Raw genomic sequence first — 20,320 nt, forward strand, 5'->3', positions numbered from 1 at the left:
GAATCTTAGTAGTTTAGTTGGTTAGTTACCTGAAGTTTGTAATCCTCTCTCCCATTATCCTTCCCCTGCCCCTAATTTTTTTTTCTTTTTAAAAAGTAGTGTCATGGTTGGCACCTTTTATTAGAAATGTACAAATATGCAGGGAGAATGGTTCTACCATAGTCTTTTGTGGTTTCAATTTTATTAATATTAATGATCTTGCACTTAATTATGTGACCAAATACCTTCAATTAGACAGGATACAAGTAACCTTTTGGGTTAAAGACGGAGAAATGGAAATCAAGTTGTCCTTATTTTATAACAACAGTTATGGTTATAAACTTTCTTCTTCTCTTGAAGAAAAAGTATATAAAATTAAAAAAAAAAGGTATTTTTATAACTAAATATTATTTTATAAAAATTATGTTTAATACATTAAATTAAAATAACGACTAAAGCAAACATTGTTGATGCAAGTATTACTATATTTCCACCAACACAAGAAAAAACCATCTTCCCTTCCCCCAAAAACATTCTCTTCACAGTCAACTCTTCTGTCCCTTGATTTGTTCCTTTTGTCTCACTAATCATGCTTTTCTTTAACCCCTCTCCTCTTCTCTAAGTTTTACTAGTACTACCTTAACATTCTTTGCCTTCTTTTTTTTTCTTTTCTTTTTTCAAAACGTTTTATCTTGTTGCTAATGAGATTTCTTTCCCATGTGTAAAGCATTGTTGCCTTTCTTGTTCTCTTTTCTCCTTTTTTTCCCATGTGTAAAGCATTGTTGCCTTTTTGTGAAAGAACCGTTTTCCCTTGTAAATCTAGAATGTCAGTTCTTATAAAGAACGACTACTGAAAGTTTAATGTATTTTTCAATTTTTCCATCTTAATATTTGGAGAAAGAAGTTTGTCAATTAGTGCTTTGGAGATAAAGGGGTTTTTGAGTTGAGTGAAAAAGGAGCTTGTGGGGTGGTGAATTATGGTGAGGAAACATGGATGGCAGCTACCAGCACATACCTTTCAGGTCTGTATATCCTCAACTGATTTTTGTTAACCATTGCTTTCCCATTTTCCAGAGGGGTCGTCCAGAAACGGCCTCTCTACCTCATGGAGGTAGAGGTAAAGGTGTGCCTACACTCTACCCTCTCCAGCCCCTACTTGTGGGATTTCACTGGGAATGGAGTTGTTGTTGTTGTATTGCTTTCCCATTTGATCATTGTTGTCCTTCTGACTGCTCTACTAGAATCTCAAAGTTACTAGTGATTTACACTTGTAGTCCATTCGTGAAATTTGAGGATTAGTTAGTAACACTCTTCCTTCAATTATGTCTTGCTCAACTATAGGGGTTAGCAATTGCTTGATGGTCTATTGTTCTAAGCTGGTTTCTGTTTTTGCACATTAATGAAATACAGATCATCAAGAAGGGAGAAAAAAGGGGTAGTTAAGGTAACAAAGCTGTCAATGGTTAATAATTTGCATTGACTATATATATTTCAAACTTTCAAGTTTCCACACTTTGCAATGGACAGTAATATCACTGAAGATAAATGCAAATACTAGATGAGTCTGTATTCTCAAATTTGGTGATCCCTTAACACAAATGATTTTTTTTTTTTTTTAAAAAATTGGATAGGTTAATCCCAAGCAGTTAAAAATTAAAAAACTGGAGTTAGGAATACTTAACTGAAGGGATATCAATTAAATAAATACTTAAAGAAGGGAAATGGTCGATATTAGTGAAGGACAACCTTAGGTACTTTATGTTGTTGAAGTAGAAAAAGAAATGCATCATGTTTTCCTAATCATTGACAAAACTTGTGTGAAACTAATGGAAAGTTAGTTCTTCACCATATAATCCTGACACTTGCTTGGTAGTATATTTTACGGAACCCAGTTTTTATTTGTTTTGCAACCATTCTACATGTTCAATGATTTGCTATTAGAATAGTTTGGATATGGCTGTTTTTGGGGGGGCTGGGGGGTGGGGGTGGGGGTGGGGGGATTGCCCTTTCTCTGTCTATTTTATACATTTCAGCCTTGACTATGCAATATGTGGACTAAATTTTGATCTCTTTGTGTAGGTTGTTGCTATAACTGTATTTTGCTTGTTAGTGGTTGCATTTTATGCCTTCTTCTCACCTTTCCTCGGAGGACGCTTTTGGGAGTACGCTTCTATCGCAGCTTATTCTCCAGTGGTATGTGAATTCGAGTAATTTTATCTGTATGTCTGCGGAAATCCTGCTATTATCCTATTACGTGTCTCTGGATCTTGATTCATTATTTTCTCATGCTATCTTTGACCTAATCTCTGTGATGAGCTCTCTGTTTTTGGACATTCCCAAAATGTTTGACTATGGGGGCAAATTCAACTGACTCATGATGTGATATTAAAATCAAATAATCTTTAAAAAATAAAATAAAGGAACGCTGATAAAAATAATATTCTACTACACCATATTATAATCAAATTAGCTTCTTAATCTCCATGTCCTGTCAAATAGTGACAAAAAGATGGAATTGAGTGACTATTATTTTGTAAATTTATCTAATAAAGGTTACTTAAAGTTGAAGTGCTTATGTCATATCGCAGGCATTGCTTGTTTTTGTTCTTTATGTTCGGAGTACTGCAATCAATCCTGCAGATCCAGGCATAATGTCCAAATTTGATTCTGGAAGAATGAATGATACCAACTCAAAGCATGGATTGTCTGTGAGAGATCGGCCTGGAAAATTTGATGAACTGAGTAATGATGCACATTCTTCTCTGTCGTCAGCTTCAAGAAGTTCCATTGCTGCTGCTAACTCCATCAAGAAAGGTCAACAAGAAGCTGGAAGATTAGATAATGAAGTGGTTTCCTTGCCTAGAAAGTCCTCTTTTTGTAAAATTGGAGGAGTCTTTTGCTTTTTATTTGTACATGAGGATTGTCGCGAAAAGGATGGAACTGCTGAGGAGGAAGGGACAGGTGAAGATGCCCTGTTCTGCACATTGTGCCATGCTGAGGTAGCTAATCTATTATTTTGTTTTTGACAATTTTTATCATGTGCATTTCACTATTTGTGATGGCATAGTTTTTTTTTAATGATCGTGGTGTCCGGGCCAGCTTGCGCGCACTTGGACTAATTCTACGGGATACGTGCCACCTCCCACCAGCAACAGGTACCAGGTACCAGATACCTCTGCCAACCAAGGTTAGAACAGATGGGAAGAAATCACCTAGTGTTTGTAGCTGTTGAGAATTAAACCCGAGACCTCATGGTGCTCAAGCCAACTTCATTGAATCACTAGGCCACACCTTTGGGTGCTTTGTGATGCTTTGTGATGGCATAGTTTGAAGTTTGCATTATACCTAAATTGCAAAATTTATTCTTGGAAAGTGCTCTTGGTGTCATGAGGTGTTTCATAAGCCACAAGAGCAAACATTTCCCTCAGCCTATAAAGGCTTGGATGCACAATTTAGCAATTCACATGAATAACAACATAAGATTGAAAACAACCTTAATATCGCGGACCAAATAGTCCCTCTTTCCCAATTTGTGTAATGTAGTTTGACTGGGCACTGGGTTTAAGAAATATGGGAGACTTTTTAGCGTTTCAAAACTACCCTTAGAATAAATGATGTTTATATAAAAGATACACCTTTGTGGACTTTTTGCCAAATAAGTGGGACCCAACATGGGTAAAATGTTGATAGTGAAACATTTGTCTGTCATTCTCTTGGGGCTTACTAAGAAAGAGTGTGCATTAAATTGGGACAGAGGGAGTATGTTGATGCAATGCTTTGGAGGTATTTTAATATCAATTTAATCCATGGGGAACAATATGTATGTGCCACTTAATATATTATTGTCAATGACATTGAATAAGGCCTGGGAAATGTGCAAGACAACTAAGGAACTACTGCAAGGCTGACACATGAAAGGACTGGAAAGAAAACACTGAAAATTTGGAATTCACTGCTCAGTCATATGGCTGATCATCTGGAAGAAAAGGAACACAAGAAATTTTGAAAGAAAAAGGAATCAGTCATTAGCATTAAGTATAGATGCATTCCTTACTGTTTTTTCGTTCTTTTCGTGTAACATGGCAATTCAAATGACACAGGGGCCATTTAGATTTTTCGAGATTACATAGTTGTAATGTGCTATCTCTTTGTAAATATTTAATAGTATGCCTTCACTAGTGAAATGAAAGGCGTTTATTGAGGATTTCAAGTTGGAAAATGGACTGTAATTGTCTATCTAAAATTGAAACGTGAAAATAGAGAAAAAAAAGGTGAATTTGTCTTTAATTATTGACAATAGGCAAGAGGGGATCCTCTGGTAGAAACCTTATGCTACTTTATTGTAAATAATTATTCTCTATGCATGTAAGTGATTATTTTGCACCATTAAGTACATAATATTCTCTATCATATATGTTTTGAATTACACATTTTAATATACAGTTTCATCTATTCTCTTGATGTTTGGCTCTTCATAGACTACTTGACAACTTGATCTGCTGAACAAATTGTTCAATAATGTACAAATTGAGAGATTTGATAGTTTATAAAAATCGATAAGGTGTCTATGCCCACATGTATGCAGACAAAATCAAAAGCACATGGTCCTTTTATGCTCCGGTTTCTGTCTTAGTTTTGTTGCTTAGGCGTGCGACTTAGTGCAGATTCCTCATCATGGGACATGTACAATCATCATGACCACCTTACATTTGTTCTTATGCACATAGACATGACATATACTCTGACTGCTTGGTATGCTGCAGGTGCGCAAGTTCAGTAAGCATTGTCGAAGCTGTGATAAATGTGTTGATGGATTTGATCATCATTGTCGGGTATACATCTCAGTCATCTATGGTACATCTTGTTCTAATTTCTGTTATGGAGCCCACTTTTTTCATAATTATTACCAAGAAACTAACCACATTTATCAAACTGTCAGTGGCTCAACAACTGTGTTGGGAGGAAGAACTACATTACCTTTATATCATTGATGGCTACCAGCTTGGTTTGGGTATGTTTGAGGAAATGTTTGGTTGCCAATGAACTGATATGTGCTTTTATCGGTGAATCAATCACACACTGTTTTGCAGCTTGTTACTGAAGCTGGAATTGGAATTGCTGTTTTAGTACGGTGCTTTGTGAATAAAAAGAACATGGAGGCTGAAATAGTTGATAGACTAGGGAATGGTTTCTCACTGGCCCCATTTGCAACTGTTGTGGTAATTTTTACTTGATCTACATGCACTGAGCTTGCTATTCTGACTGGTTGATGAAAAGAATTTTGTTCATAATTGTGATGCATATTGACTTTTATGCAGGCTGTATGTACTGCCGTTTCATTGCTGGCTTGTGTGCCCTTAGGAGAGCTTTTCTTTTTCCATATGATACTGATAAGAAAGGTAGATTGTTTATGGATTTGTCTTTCTATTATGAGTTGGACCTTGAAGTATCTTAGACAATTTTCTAGTTTCAAGATTTTGCTTAAAAATGCCTGGAGTTCTGGTGCATATATAAAAGAGGATATCGAGTTTGGAAGATCTGCAGTTGCGCGTCTCATAATTAGAAGCTACCTGAAATCTTAGTGTGATTCTTCTCCAAAATATTTCTGTCAGGGCATTACAACATATGAGTACGTAGTAGCTATGAGAGCCATGAGTGAGGCACCTGGGGGAGCATCTGTAGATGAAGAACAACCTAACATTGTATACTCTCCATCTGGATCAGCTACAACTGGCTTCAGTGGTGGCAGTTCTTTGGGACTGCAATACAAAGGAGCATGGTGCACCCCTCCTAGGGTGTTTGTTGATTATCAGGTATTAGTAACTAGAGAAGTTAAGTACTGAAAAATTCCAAGTCTCTGTTGGTAGGCAGAGAGGATGACTTATCCTTCTTTTGTTTTCTGTTTTGAAACCTTGCTTCAGTCATCTACAATGGACATCTAATAGTCAACCTTGGGCCAGAAGAATGTCCCTAAGATAAAAATAAATATTTTAAGTTAAAATTTATATTTCTTATCACAGAAGTTGGCTGTAGAAGCTAAGTTTCTCCTTGAGTAGTTTTAATTTACGAATTACCCTGCGTGGACCCGAATGTGTGATTAAAAGAGGCTTATAAAAGAGAAAAGTTTTAATGTAATTATGATCAAAATCACATCATGCTGAACTTATGCTATGCTGATCCAAATTCTTTCTATTGCATTTTCCTGTTGGTATATGATAGTATGAGATATAAAAAGTTGCTAGTCTCAACTTTCATTGTCATTGCCTCGAACTTGCATTTATCATTGTTATACCTAGAGAAGTTAAACACCGTCACACCCTTTTTTACTGAAAATTTATGATTGTAAGTTGAAAAGGGTTTTCAATTATCGGAAGTGACTAAAAGAAAGTGTTTTGAATAAGAATTTACGTTTAAAATTCAGAGTCGCGTCTTGGCATTGGTTTGGTATGCCAAGTCTCCTTTAAAATATTCTTTTCGAAATGGTTGACTGCTAAAAATACTGATCAGCGGACAAAGATGAAATTCAAGGAGGGAGGGGGTGAATTGAAATTTTTTTCTGAGTCGACTGGTCAGTCGTGACAGTCTCCTCACCTGCATAGTATGCACAATAAAACAAAATAAAGCGAGAAGCGTAAATAAATAATTGAAATCTTTTTCTGAGTCGACTGGTCAGTCGTGACAGTCTACTCACCTGTAGGTTAGTATGCGCAATAAAACAAAATAAAGCGAGAAACGTAAATAAATAAATATGAAAGAAACACATAAGATTTATACTGGTTCGGATCACAAGTGTGGTGCCTACTCCTGTTCTCTTGGGTTGCAAGGTTTCCTTTAGAGCTTTTTGAAAGAGTTACAGTAGTATGACAAGTTCTGATTCTTAATCTTTTATTCAGATTTTGTGACTCAGCCTCAACTGATATAACTAAGTTGACTCATCTTTTTCCTTTTGTAACTATTGTAAACGGAGAATTACAAAGCTTTGTGAAGACTAAAGATTGAGACAAGAATGATAGGTTTCGGTGAAGTTGCATGTGTCTTCTATCTTCAGCATCTTTATATAGTCTTCAATACACACTGTGTCCTTGCTTTAAAAGGCAAACCCAAGGGAGTTCTTTCAATCAAGGATATGATTAGATTCCTTGATTGATGCTCATATCGTTAGCGCGTCTATATCAAACATGTCCGTGCATTACGATATGCCCTTTTCCTTCTACAACGCGAGGAGTCATATACATACATGTCTATATCAGATATGTCCATGCATTTCGTATGATCCTTTTCCTTATTTGGTCACCTTGTCATCTGCTGATTGCTATCTGTGATTTGCTCTTTGTATATCTTTAGATTCCATTTATTAAGGTCCCTCTATCTTGTACTTGCTTTGATTTGATTTTTTCCATGACTTCCACGAACACCCCTTGTATCTTGAGATCTTCCGGAATCGTCTTCCATCTTGAGAATATCTTCCTTGGTCCTGCATGTTTATTTTGTTAGTATGTCATTATTAAAATATTTAGTAATTGTATAGTAGGAGGCTAACAATATCCCCTTTTTGATAATGACAAAAATAAACATTAGTCGACTTCCCTGAATATGATGCTCCCCCCCGATTTGTAGTTGATTGTCCTCATGAGGCTCCCCCTGACTTGTAGCAGACTCCACTTGTTGTCACCATAATTCAGGTCACCATGATGTCTAACAGACTGATGGGAAGATGTTCTCTCCCCCTTTGGCATAATAAAAAAGAAAAGACTGACAAGCAGACAAATACAAATGCACATAGTAAAATGAAGTCCGTCATAATACAAACATGCAATGAACAAAACAAGGAAGTGTGGAGAGAATATCCCTTATACAGACCCAAAAAAAGAAAAGAGGACAGACCTCCTTTAAATATCAATGTTTGGAGAACCAAATCGACGTTTTGCAAGGAAGTAGGTTAGGGTGTTATGCATGTTGTGGCAGAAGCACTCGTAGGACCACTCCACGTTTTTGGAGAAGGTATAATAGGAATTCTGCACAAAAATAGCGAGTTCATTATTAGAGGAGTTAGATTTAGTCTTTATGGAGTCGACTTGCTTGAATACTTTGTTGAAAATTTTGACTCCCTCCTATTTAAGACTATCAAGGACGAGACAAACTTTCCCAACATCTGAACTGGTCTCTTTTCCAAGCTGCACCAACTTAGCAACTGATGTTAAGACTATCAAGGAAGTTGTTTGACGAAAACCTCTTCATGAATGAATCCATTTAGAAAGACACTCTTAACATCCATTTGATAGAACTTAAAGCGCTTAAAGGCAACAAAACTAACAAAATTCAAATTGATTCTAACCTTGCTACAGGAGTTGATTCTGGTTGAGTCATAGTCAACTAGCTCAGATGCTATAGTGCTATGTCAGAATCAACTCTTGACTGAGAGTTATTTACCTGTTCCTCATCAAAACTCAAACTCACAGAAATGAGATTAGATTCATCAAATACAATACGCACAGATTCTTCGACACACAAGGTTTGTTTTTTATAGGCTCTATAGGCACGACAAGTGGGAGAGTAACCAAGAAAGTTACCTTCGTCTCTTCGTGGATCAAACTTTCTCAGGTTATTCTTACCGTTGTTATGGATGGAGCATTTGCATCCAAAATGATGGAAATAACTGATGTTGGGCTTCTTTCCTCTCCACAGTTCATAAGGTGTCTTCTTAAGGATTGGTTTGATGCGACACTTGTTGAGAATGTGACATGTCACTGCTTCTGCCTAGAAGTGATCAGTTAAGTTTTGTTCTAGAAGCATGGTTCTTGCAGTCTTTTGGAGTAACCTGTTCTTCCGTTCCTCCACGCTATTTTGTTGAGGGGATCGAGCAGATGAAAAGCTCTAAGAGTAGCCATTTTGAGCATATGTTATTCGGATTCTTCAAAATGTCAGCGGGTGCGTGTCGGAATCGCCAAAGTAGTGTATTTTTGTAGAATCCGACACGGTGCGGCATGAAAAGTGAAGAGTCCGCTCAACTTAGTTTTGAGCGGAGTACTTAAAAGCTTTATTTTCAAATTCTTTTCCATGATCACTATGAACATAAGTGATGAAATACCTTACTTTTCTTTGCACTTTTCTAACAAAAGATCTCAAAATTAGTGAATGCGTCATGCTTATGAGCAAGAAACATTATCCAAGTAAAATGAGAATAATCATCAACTATGACAAAGACATCTTTTTCCACCAATACTTGCTGTCTTGGTTGGGCCAAACAGATCCATATGGATTGTTTGAAGGGGTTTGGTAGTACTGACGATGTCTTTGACTTTAAAGGATGTCCGATTTGTTTACCAAGTTGACAAGCATCACAAATGTAATCCTTTTCAAACTTCAGTTTTGGCAGACCATTCACCAATTCAAGTCTAGACATTTTTTCAGTGCCATGCATACTAGCATGCCCAAGCTTTGTGTGCCACAACTATGTGTCATTGGTTTGCACAGTAAGGGTATGTCAGGCTAGCAAAATTGGGATTGTTAAGAACATAAATATTATCAACACGGTCACCAATAAGAGTAATATTTCTTTTTTCATGCTGGATGGAGCAACTCTCGGCTCTGAAGGATACTCCGAATCCTGCATCACACAGTTGACTGATACTTAATAGATTGTGTTTGAGTTCGTCCACGAGATACACTTCAATGAGTTTGCAAGAAGAGCTGAGTTTCACAGAGCCCTATGATGACTTCTCCTTTAACATTATCGCCGAACCTGACTGAGCCGCCTTCAAATTTCTTTAGAGAGCAAAAGTTTTCCTTTTTTTAGTCATGTGTATGTGTCTGGAACATCCGCTGTCTATCACCCACATTTTTTTCCTGTAGTTCTTGCGGACTTGTTTTGATACGGGTATGACCTCGGAGGTGGGTGAGTGCGAGAGTGAATGAATCCGAGACTTGGAGTGTACACGTGAAGTGCAAAGGAAGGCCTCACTAGGCTCTAAAATCAGTCCATACAATGCACTCCAAGGGAGCCCACTTGAAGACTTTGACTAAGGGGTCATTTTGGACATTTCACACTATTCTTGTAATACACTATAAATTCAACCTTGTACGGATTCATTCATTAGATTTTGATGATGATGAATGTTGTATAACAGTAAAAGACAAGTCTCTCTCCTTGAGGCATAAATTTGAAATTGTAACTAGGGAAATCAACTTGAATGTGGATTCACTCGTGTTGGATTCAAGCTTGGAAACGTTGGTCCTTGGGAGATCGAGATCCCTCTTGTGCCTACGTAGAAGATAGGTTAGTGTTGTGTGTAGTATTAAAGGTCCAAGGGTGTAACAATTCTTGGGTTGTTAATATTATCCCTCATTTGGTCTATCTATCTATCTTTATCTTATTGCACTTTGTAGATTCATAGTGGACTGTTTTGTGTCCTTTTTGAATCCGAAATTTGTTCTCATTGTGTTCATCTTGTTATCATTGTGTTGCTGCTATTTTTGGTGTCAAATGCATCGTTGTTATCTCATATTATTGTTGTTGTAGTGAATCCGAGAGTGGTCTCCATCTTAGTCCTCAAATCCTTAAGATTAGTGGACTGTTTTGGATTTGTTTCGTGTTTTCGTTGTTTTTCCCGTATCATTTGGTATCAGATGATACGGGTATGGCCACGGAGGTGGGTGAGTGCGAGAGTGAATGAATTCGAGACTTGGAGTGTACACGTGAAGTGCAAAGGAAGGCCTAACTAGGCTCCAAAATCAGTCCATACAATGCACTCCAAGGGAGCCCACTTGAAGACTTTGACTAAGGGGTCATTTTGGACATTTCACACTATTCTTGTAATACACTATAAATACAACCTTGTACGGATTCATTCATTAGATTTTGATGATGATGAATGTTGTATAACATTAAAAGACAAGTCCTCTTCTTGAGGCACAAATCTGAAATTGTAACTAGGGAAATCAACTAGAGTGTGGAATCACTCGTGTTGGATTCAAGCTTGGAAGCGTTGGTCCTTGGGAGATCGAGATCCCTCTCGTGCCTACGTAGGAGATAGGAGTGTTGTGTGTAGTATTAAAGGTCCAAAGGTGTAACAATTCTTGGGTTGTTAATATTATTCCCTCATTTGGTCTATCTATCTATCTTTATATTATTGCACTTTGTAGATTCATAGTGGACTGTTTTGTGTCCTTCTTGAATCCGAAATTAGTTCTCATTGTGTTTATCTTGTTATCATTGTGTTGCTGCTGTTTTTGGTGTCAAATGCACCGTTGTTATCTCGTATTGTTGTTGTTGCAGTGAATCCGAAAGTGGTCTCCATCTTAGTCCTCAAATCCTTAAGATTAGTGGACTGTTTTGGAGTTGTTTCGTGTTTCCGTTGTTTTTTCCGTATCATTTGGTATCAAAGCCATCGTTGATTTTGTTCTAACAAGATCAATTTTGGGCTTGAGACTTGAAAACTCCAAAAAAAAAAAAAAAAACTGAAAACTGAAATTTCTAGAAAATAGCAATTTGTTCACTTTGTGTTCTTGGCCGAAAATTGTGTTCTTGTTGTATCTTGGCCAAGATTTTTACTTGTCTTAAGTGTTTCTAGTGTTAGTATTGTTCTTCACTAACACTTTGAGTCTATATCTTGATTTGAGCCTTTGTTGTTGATGTTGTTATTGTGAACTTGGACTTGGCCGATTGTTGTTGCAGGTTCAAGACTTGAACGTGTGATGTGTTGTTGGTTCAAGTTTTGAACGTGTATTGTGGAGATTGTGTTGTGGAATTTAAGCTTGGAAAGTTGTTGTTTGGGAGGTCCAACTTGAACCTTAAAACTTCAAGACTCAAAGTTTGTGTTCTTGGTGTTCTTCACCATCTCCATATATTGTTGAAAAAAAAAGTGGTTGTTGATCTTAAAAGTTGAAGAAAAAAGAGTGTGTATTGTGTTAGTCTTGCAAGACATAGATCCAAGTTTCAAGGTGTAGTACTTGTGACTCAAAGACTTTCCTACACACTAAAGACTTTACATCACTTCTCAACCACTTTCCTGTGAAACAAGGGTCCATGTTTTAAGGAAAAGTACTATAAAAGTCAAGTCTTGAAAACTTGAATTTGAAAAGGCTCCAAGCCTTGTTTGAATTTCCCTCCTTAAAACAAATTCCACCAATTCCTAAATTGTAAATTGACCAAGACTTGAAATTGGACAACAAAAATTGTTAGAAACCGTAACCAATTATGAGTTGCCACGTCATCCTTGTTATTGTTCACGCAACAATTTTGGCTCAAATTTCAGATTTTCTTAGTTTCTTTTTATTGTTCTGTAGTTTGGTTTGATTGGTCCGAACGCTAATTGACAAGCTAGTAAACTCCTACTAGATTGTAAATTAGTTTGTGTCCGTTTGTTCGTGTTAACGTTCTTTGTGTGCTTTTCTCTTTCGTGAATTCGTTGTATCTTGTTGGTTCCAGTCCGTAAACAAATTTTCTTTGAGTCAACTCAAATAAAAATCTATTTCGGGCAAGAGTAGACTCGACCCTCAATCACTCACTAAGTACAAGCCGGCTTTCAACACTTGTGAAATCAAGTGTGAGGTAAAAATCGAGAGTGAGAGTGTGGTGAGGCATTTTTGAGCTAACAAGTTTGTTTGTTTTGTTGTTTGTTGTTGTCCTTTGCTTTAGGTACCATGGCTGCCACTAATCTTGATGCCACGTTTGATCACATCAATGACGATATTGAAGAAATGAAATGGCACGTGGAAAGGCTATGCCAATTATTACCTAAACTTATCCTACAAAATCCAACTTCCCTTGTCCAAACACCTTGTGCCAAGAGCTTCCCGAAGGAAGAAGTAGGCTACCCCGGCCCACACCCCAGTAAAGAGGAGATTGAAACATCTTTGGTACGTGATAGTGAACTTATAGAGAGCGAAGCACTTGCTATTTCCAAATCTGTCCGTGAGATAGATTATGCTCTCTTTAGGTTTAATGTTTTGTTTGAAGATGATAGAAACTCTCCTAAGGAACCTAGTGGTGAAAATGATGGTATGGCTTGCCTTGAAGGCTATAACCGATATACTAACCCGCTATGGTGTGACAACATTCCTCTTAAAGATGGAAATCTCTTCTTGGAAGATGAGAGTACTCTTATGGGTAAGGAATGTCTCTTAGAAATGAGTACTCTTGGTAGTACTCTTGGTGTGTATGATGATCAATTTACTCTTAAATGTAGTTCACTACTTGAGAATGTGAATAGTGTGCTTAAAAATTCTCAAGTTAGTGATGATGTCCATAGAATTGATCTTGATAATGCACTTGACTCTTTGAACATCTTGTGCGGTAAAAGCATTGCAATTAGTTTTGTTCATAGAGACCATGTGCATGAAAATATTTTTGTGTGTGAATGTGGGAGTGACATTCTAGGGGAAGGAAGGGCTAGCCTCGGCTTAGGCCCTTGGCTAATTTTTCCATTTGATCCCGACACCCTCTTGGAATGTGGAAATCTCTACACTCCCCACTTAATGCTTGGTCAAGACGACAAGCAATGTTTGGTTGTGGGTGCTAATGAAAGAAGACAAGGTTCTTCCTTATCTCTTTTTGTTGGTGGTGACCACTTCCTTTGTGCCATTTGTACTAAGTTTTTTAAGTCCAACACAAAAGATCCATGGATGTACTTCAAGTTTGTTCCACCTCGGCATGGCATATTGATGTGTTATTTTTGCTAACCCTAACCCCTCATGTCATGAGGATGTGTGCTTGTTTGTCTTCTCTTGATTTTGCAAGGTACGGATTCGAGGTCGAATCCTTTTCAAGAAGGGAAGAATGATACGGGTATAACCTCGGAGGTGGGTGAGTGCGAGAGTGAATGAATCTGAGACTTAGAGTGTACACGTGAAGTGCAAAGGAAGGCCTCACTAGGCTCCAAAATCAGTCCATACAATGCACTCCAAGGGAGCCCACTTGAAGACTTTGACTAAGGGGTCATTTTGGACATTTCACACTATTCTTGTAATACACTATAAATACAACCTTGTACGGATTCATTCATTAGATTTTGATGATGATGAATGTTGCATAACATTAAAAGACAAGTTCTCTCTCCTTGAGGCATAAATCTGAAATTGTAACTAGGGAAATCAACTTGAGTGTGGATTCACTCGTGTTGGATTCAAGCTTGGAAACGTTGGTCCTTGGGAGATCGAGATCCCTCTTGTGCCTACGTAGGAGATAGGTTAGTGTTGTGTGTAGTATTAAAGGTCCAAAGGTGTAACAATTCTTGGGTTGTTAATATTATTCTCTCATTTGGTCTATCTATCTATCTTTATCTTATTGCACTTTGTAGATTCATAGTGGACTGTTTTGTGTCCTTCTTGAATCCGAAATTAGTTCTCATTGTGTTCATTTTGTAATCATTGTGTTGCTGCTGTTTTTGGTGTCAAATGCATCGTTGTTATCTCGTATCGTTGTTGTTGTAGTGAATTCGAGAGTGGTCTCCATCTTAGTCCTCAAATCCTTAAGATTAGTGGACAATTTTGGAGTTGTTTGTGTTTCCGTTGTTTTTCCCGTATCATGTTCCTACAAAACAAGAAAATTAATTTTGTTTAGGTACCGAAGTGATCTCGGGTCCTTGAAGGTTAGATGTACTTCCTTTGGGCCTCCAAATCCACACTCCTTTAGACTGTTGTCTTCAGTTGTGCGATTTGTGCCCCCTTTTACCTCAAGTGTAGCAGATCAGTCCATGAAAAGAAAAAGAGGTTTTAGCAGAGCTAAAAGAGTGAAACGAAGAGGTTGATTTAGTGTTAAAAAATTTTGATTTGACAAAACTGTGACTTGGTGACTTTCTAATGCTGTTTAATTGCATTTTCACATCATCAAGTTTTTCTTGAAGCAAATTTATTTCAATTTGACCAGCTTCAAGTTCAATTTGCCAGTTCTTTATTTCTTCATCAGGCTTCCGTTTTAACAGAGCTTGCCTATTTTTCTTTTCTTGAGCAATTTTGTTGTACTAATCAATGATCTTTTGAAGCTCGTCTGTAATCATATTGAGATTTGATTGAAGGAGATTGCAATTATGACAATTGAAAGATCTTACCTCACTGGATTCACCCATTGCCATGAACCACATATTGGGTGCTTATGCATCGTCTTCAGTTTCGTCATCATCACTCCAGACTCCGAAGCTTTTGTTCTTCTTCGATGATCCTTTCCTTAATTTTGGACAGTTTTGTTTGATATGACCAAGTTTACCGCAATGATAGCAGCAATCATCGTTCCTTCTGAATTTATTGTTCTTGTAGCCTTGAGGTCTTTGCTGCCTTTGTCTTAAGATTTGGCTTACTCCACGATTTATGAGAGCCACTCCTTCATTGTTGTCTTCGTCTGTATGCTTTTCTTCTCCAGGTGTTACGGCATTGAAGGCCACAACTTTTTTCCTTTCTTCCTTGCTGTAATTGTTTATGTGATTTTGTTCATAGGCAATAAGGTTACCTCTTAGTTCGTCATAAGTCATGTTGTGAAGATCCCCATTTTTTAGAATGACAACTTTGGTTTTCCATGCTTTTGGGAGACTCTGTACAAGCTTCTTGACTTGAAGTCCATTTGAGTAGATCATCCCTAAGGATTTTAATTCACAGACAATTTTGCTAATGCACTGATCCTTGCCTTCTTTACTTTAGTAGTTCCTTCATAGGTAACTTCCAATTTGTCCCACATTTCTTTTGCCGTTTTCGAGGTTGATATCGTGTCATACTCTGCTCCGCTAGCTGCACAATAAAGTAGACTTACAACTCTTGTGTTAGTTTACATTACATTACCTTTTGTTGTTTCTTGGTGATTTCGAAATTTTTGAAGTCGTCCAAGTCAAAGCTGCTTGATTCTTTGTCCTTCTGTTTGTAAGTCTTTGAGCCCTGTAGAGGTTTTGGTCCTTTCTTGATGTCACGACCCGATTTCTGAAGTCATGATGGCGTCTACCTTATCCCACTAGTAGGCAAGCCATGCCATAGCCGGGAATAATAGAAACAGACTAACAGGTAGAAATTAGAAAAGATCACGTATAATGATAGCGGTAATAATAATGTGATAACCAGAAAGAAAACATATATAATATATCAAAACGAGAGAAGAAAAAATGACCAAATATATAAATGAATCCCTCCCAAGACCTAGTAAGGTTGGTACTAGAGCCACTACTAAAAGATATCCAGAGTACTATATAGAGTTCAAAATATACACAATATATACAAGCAGTCTCGGGTACAAAAGACTAAATTGGAATAGATAGAGGCAGTGTTGTAAAAGGCGAGCGCCTCGTCGCCAATGGTGAATGGCAAGGTGAGGCCTGGTCGCCTCTTCACGGCGTGGCGCTTCTACATTCAAAAGGCGTTGCCTTTGCGAGAAAGGCGACATGGCGAGGCGAGGCGATGCCTTTTGTTTTTTTTGTAAAAAAATTAGGGTTTAGGTATATAAGCTAATTTTAGGACTTATTTACCCATTTTGGCTCTACCAACTTACTAATTGGTGATTGCGGCTGCTGCTATTTATCTCACAATTTCGATTCCGGCGACCGGCAATGTATTCCTCTGACTCCCGCTACTCCGGTAAGCAGTGAACTACCACAACAACAACAACAACAACAAACCCAGTGTATTCCCACTTAGTGGGGTCTGGGGGGGTAAGATGTACGCAGTCCATACCTCTACCTCTGATGAAGTAGAAAGGCTGTTTCCGAAAGACCCCCGGCTCAAGGCACAAGATATTACACAAACACATAGTAAAGCACAGAAGCAGATGACATAACATAAATACGGCACCCATAAGTAATATAAAACAGAGGAAAGCAGAGGAAAGCACACAGATTCGTAATAAGCATGGAACACTGAATACGGAATCATAACGGGAATACAAAATAAAAAACCCCCACCAAGTAATTCCCTACACTAGCGACCCAATCTGGCCCTACTCTTCTGCCGTAATTCGCGTCTTCCAGACCTTCCTATCTAGGGTCATGTCCTCGGTGAGCTGTAACTGTTCCATGTCCCGCCTAATCACCTCGCCCCAGTACTTCTTCGGCCTACCCCTACCCCGCCTAAAACCATCCAACGCTAGCCTCTCACACCTACGGACCGGGGCATCCATGCCCCTCCTCTTCACGTGTCCGAACCATCTCAATCGTGCTTCCCGCATCTTACCCTCCACTGAAGTCACACCAACCTTCTCCCGGATAGTCTCATTCCGAACTCTATCCCCTCGAGTCAGTCCACACATCCAGCGCAACATCCGCATTTCTGCCACCTTCATTTTTTGGATGTGGGAGTTCTTAACTGGCCAACACTCCGCTCCATACAGCAAGGCCGGACGGACTACCACCCTATAGAATTTGCCTTTAAGCTTGGGCGGCACCTTCTTATCACACAGCACCCCCGACGCGAGTTTCCACTTCATCCATCCCGCCCCAATACGGTGCGAGACATCCTCGTCAATCTCACCGTTACTCTGGATCACGGACCCGAGATACTTGAACTTATCCCTCTTACATACCTCCTGTGCTTCCAGCTTCACTACTACCTTGTTCTCCCGCCTCATGTCATTAAACTTACATTCCACATACTCTGTCTTGCTTCTGCTCACCCTGAACCCTTTAGACTCAAGAGTTTGCCTCCACATCTCTAATTTGTCATTTACACCCCCTCGAGTCTCATCTATCAGAACTACATCGTCTGCAAAGAGCATACACCACGGCACCTCCCCTTGAATACGCCGCGTCAACACATCCATTACTAACGCAAACAAAAAGGGACTAAGAGTAGATCCCTGATGCAATCCTGTCAGGACAGTGAAATGCTCTGAGTCTCCTCCCGCCGTCCTCACCTGGGTTTTCGCTCCCTCATACATATCCTTAATTACTCTGATATATGCCTGCGGTACTCCCTTCACCTCCAAGCATCTCCAAAGCACCTCCCTGGGGACTTTGTCGTAAGCTTTTTCCAGGTCGATAAACACCATGTGCAGATCCTTCTTCCTTTCCCTATACTGCTCCACCAACCTCCGTACCAGGTGGATTGCCTCCGTCGTCGAGCGGCCGGGCATAAATCCGAACTGGTTTTCCGAGATAGACACTATCCGTCTCAGCCTCACCTCGACCACTCTCTCCCAGATCTTCATAGAGTGACTCAATAACTTAATCCCCCTATAGTTATTACAACTCTGAATGTCCCCCTTATTCTTATAGAGAGGGATCATGGTACTCCACCTCCATGCCTCGGGCATCTTTGCCGTCCTGAAAATTTCATTAAACAATCCAGTCAACCACCTTACACCAGCCTCTCCAACGAACTTCCAAAACTCCACCGGTATCTCATCCGGCCCCGTCGCCCTACCCCTACGCATCCTGCGAACTGCCTGTCTAACCTCTTCTACCTTAAAACGTCTACAATAGCTAAAATCCCGACACTCCTCTGAGTGCTCCAGTTCCCCTAACACAATAGCTCTGTCCCCCTCGTCATTCAAGAGCCTATGAAAGTACGACTGCCATCTCTTCTTTATGTGGCCGTCCTCCACCAACACTCTACCGTCCTTCCCCTTAATGCACCTCACCTGATCGAGGTCACGACCCTTCCTCTCCCTAGCCTTAGCGAGTCTAAACAACTTTTTCTCCCCTCCTTTCCCCTGTAACCCTGCATACAAGCTCTCAAAAGCGGCCGTCTTAGCTGCCGTGACCGCTGACTTTGCCTCCTTCCTCGCTAGCTTGTACTTTTCCTGTTTACCCGCTTCTCTTCTTCGTCCTTACTTTCCACCAACTTAGCATACGCCTCTTTTTTGGTCTCCACTTTCTTCTCCACCTCTTCATTCCACCACCAATCCCCCCGATGGTGACCGGCCCGGCCCCTAGAAACACCCAACACCTCCCTTGCATTCTCCCTGATGCACCTTGCCGCCCTGTCCCACATACTATCCACGTCCCCCCTACACTCCCACACCCCCTTGCCCGCCAACCTCTCCCCTATCTCCCACACATTCACTGGCGTCAAGCCGCCCCACTTAATTCTCGGTCTACACTCCTTACTCCTCCTCTTTCTATTCTTCTTTATACCCAAATCCATAATCAAAAGCCTATGTTGGGTCGAGAGATTCTCACTCGGGATGACTTTACAGTCCTTACACAACGCCCTATCCCCTTTCCTAAGCAACAAAAAGTCAATCTGGGTCCTGGCTATCGCGCTCCGAAAAGTGATCAGGTGCTCGTCCTTCTTCGGGAAGCCCGAGTTCACCACCACCAGCCCAAAGGCCCTCGCAAACTCCAATAGGGTCGCCCCCTCTTCATTTCTCTCTCCAAAACCAAAACCACCATGCACATCCCCAAAGCCTCCCGGTAGCGCCCCGATGTGCCCGTTGAAATCCCCTGCTACAACAATCTTCTCCGAACTGGGCACGCCTCTCACCACCTCCTCCAAAGCCTCCCAGAACCTCATCTTCTCCTCCCCCTCCGCTCCCACTTGCGGCGCATACGCACTACACACGTTCAGGGTAAACCCCCGAATGACCAACTTAATAGTCATCAACCTATCGTTGATCCTCTTCACCTCCACTACCTGACCTCTAAGCTCTTCATCTACTAAGATGCCAACTCCATTCCTACGCCTCTCGCTCCCAGAGTACCACAACTTGTAACCATCCACATCCCTAGCCTTAGACCCTACCCACTTGGTCTCTTGGACACACGCAAGGTTGATCCTCCTCTTCCTAAGAATCTTCACAAGCTCTACGGACTTACCCTGAAGGGTCCCTATATTCCAAGACCCAACCCTCAGCCTACCATCGCTATCCACACGCCCCCCACTACCTCCCCCTCGGCCCAACCTTGGCCTCCCGCCCACTCCCGCCCTCACCCCATCCCCCGCCCCCACCACGGCCCCATGCCCCAACCCCCTCGGACATGACCCTATCCACCCATTACCTCCCACAGCCACAACTACCCGACAGTATAGGAAAATATAAAGATGAACCCGGTGACAGTATCAAAGCAGCAGCAAGGAAATACAAAGCTCACACACCTTCAAAGTAATATTCCCGAAATAAAACTAAGAAACGACCACAGCAACAGCAACAACAGACAACAGACAAGGTACAGGGGCTACTACGAGCAAAATACTACGGATGGAATATGAAATAATGAAATAAAATGCAATAAGGATGGAATATGAAATAATGAAATAAAATGCAATACGAAATAACGAAATAACAAAGGTTAGAAGTCACTGGATTTCGCTTGGAGCTGCGGCTGCTGGAGACGGCGTAGCGGTTGCAGACGGAGTTTCGGCCTGTTGGAGACCGAATTGGCGGCTGGAGACCGGGCGGCGGCAGGTTGAAGGCCGAGGTGGGGGGGGGGGG

The 20,320-nt window shown here is 40.1% G+C and overlaps 1 protein-coding gene across 3 annotated transcripts in view; it reads left to right on the forward strand.

The window, feature by feature from the left end:
• Positions 1-450: 450 nt before the first annotated feature.
• Positions 451-20,320, forward strand: part of LOC107870630 (probable protein S-acyltransferase 19) — a 64,946-nt gene continuing 45,076 nt past the window's right edge. The window contains exons 1-8 of one of the 3 annotated variants that reach the window (XM_016717216.2): positions 451-1,001; positions 2,059-2,172; positions 2,568-2,978; positions 4,743-4,811; positions 4,919-4,990; positions 5,070-5,198; positions 5,298-5,378; positions 5,592-5,792. In XM_016717216.2, coding sequence (XP_016572702.1) covers positions 957-1,001; positions 2,059-2,172; positions 2,568-2,978; positions 4,743-4,811; positions 4,919-4,990; positions 5,070-5,198; positions 5,298-5,378; positions 5,592-5,792 — 1,122 coding nt within the window. In that variant the 5' untranslated portion in view covers positions 451-956. Of the gene's footprint in view, positions 1,002-2,058; positions 2,173-2,567; positions 2,979-4,742; positions 4,834-4,918; positions 4,991-5,069; positions 5,199-5,297; positions 5,379-5,591; positions 5,793-20,320 lie in introns of those variants that run through there. The other 2 variants (XM_016717217.2, XM_047413118.1) reach the window with 2 other exon arrangements.

This window comes from Capsicum annuum, chromosome 5, assembly GCF_002878395.1.
Source record: "Capsicum annuum cultivar UCD-10X-F1 chromosome 5, UCD10Xv1.1, whole genome shotgun sequence".
NCBI lineage: Eukaryota > Viridiplantae > Streptophyta > Magnoliopsida > Solanales > Solanaceae > Capsicum > Capsicum annuum.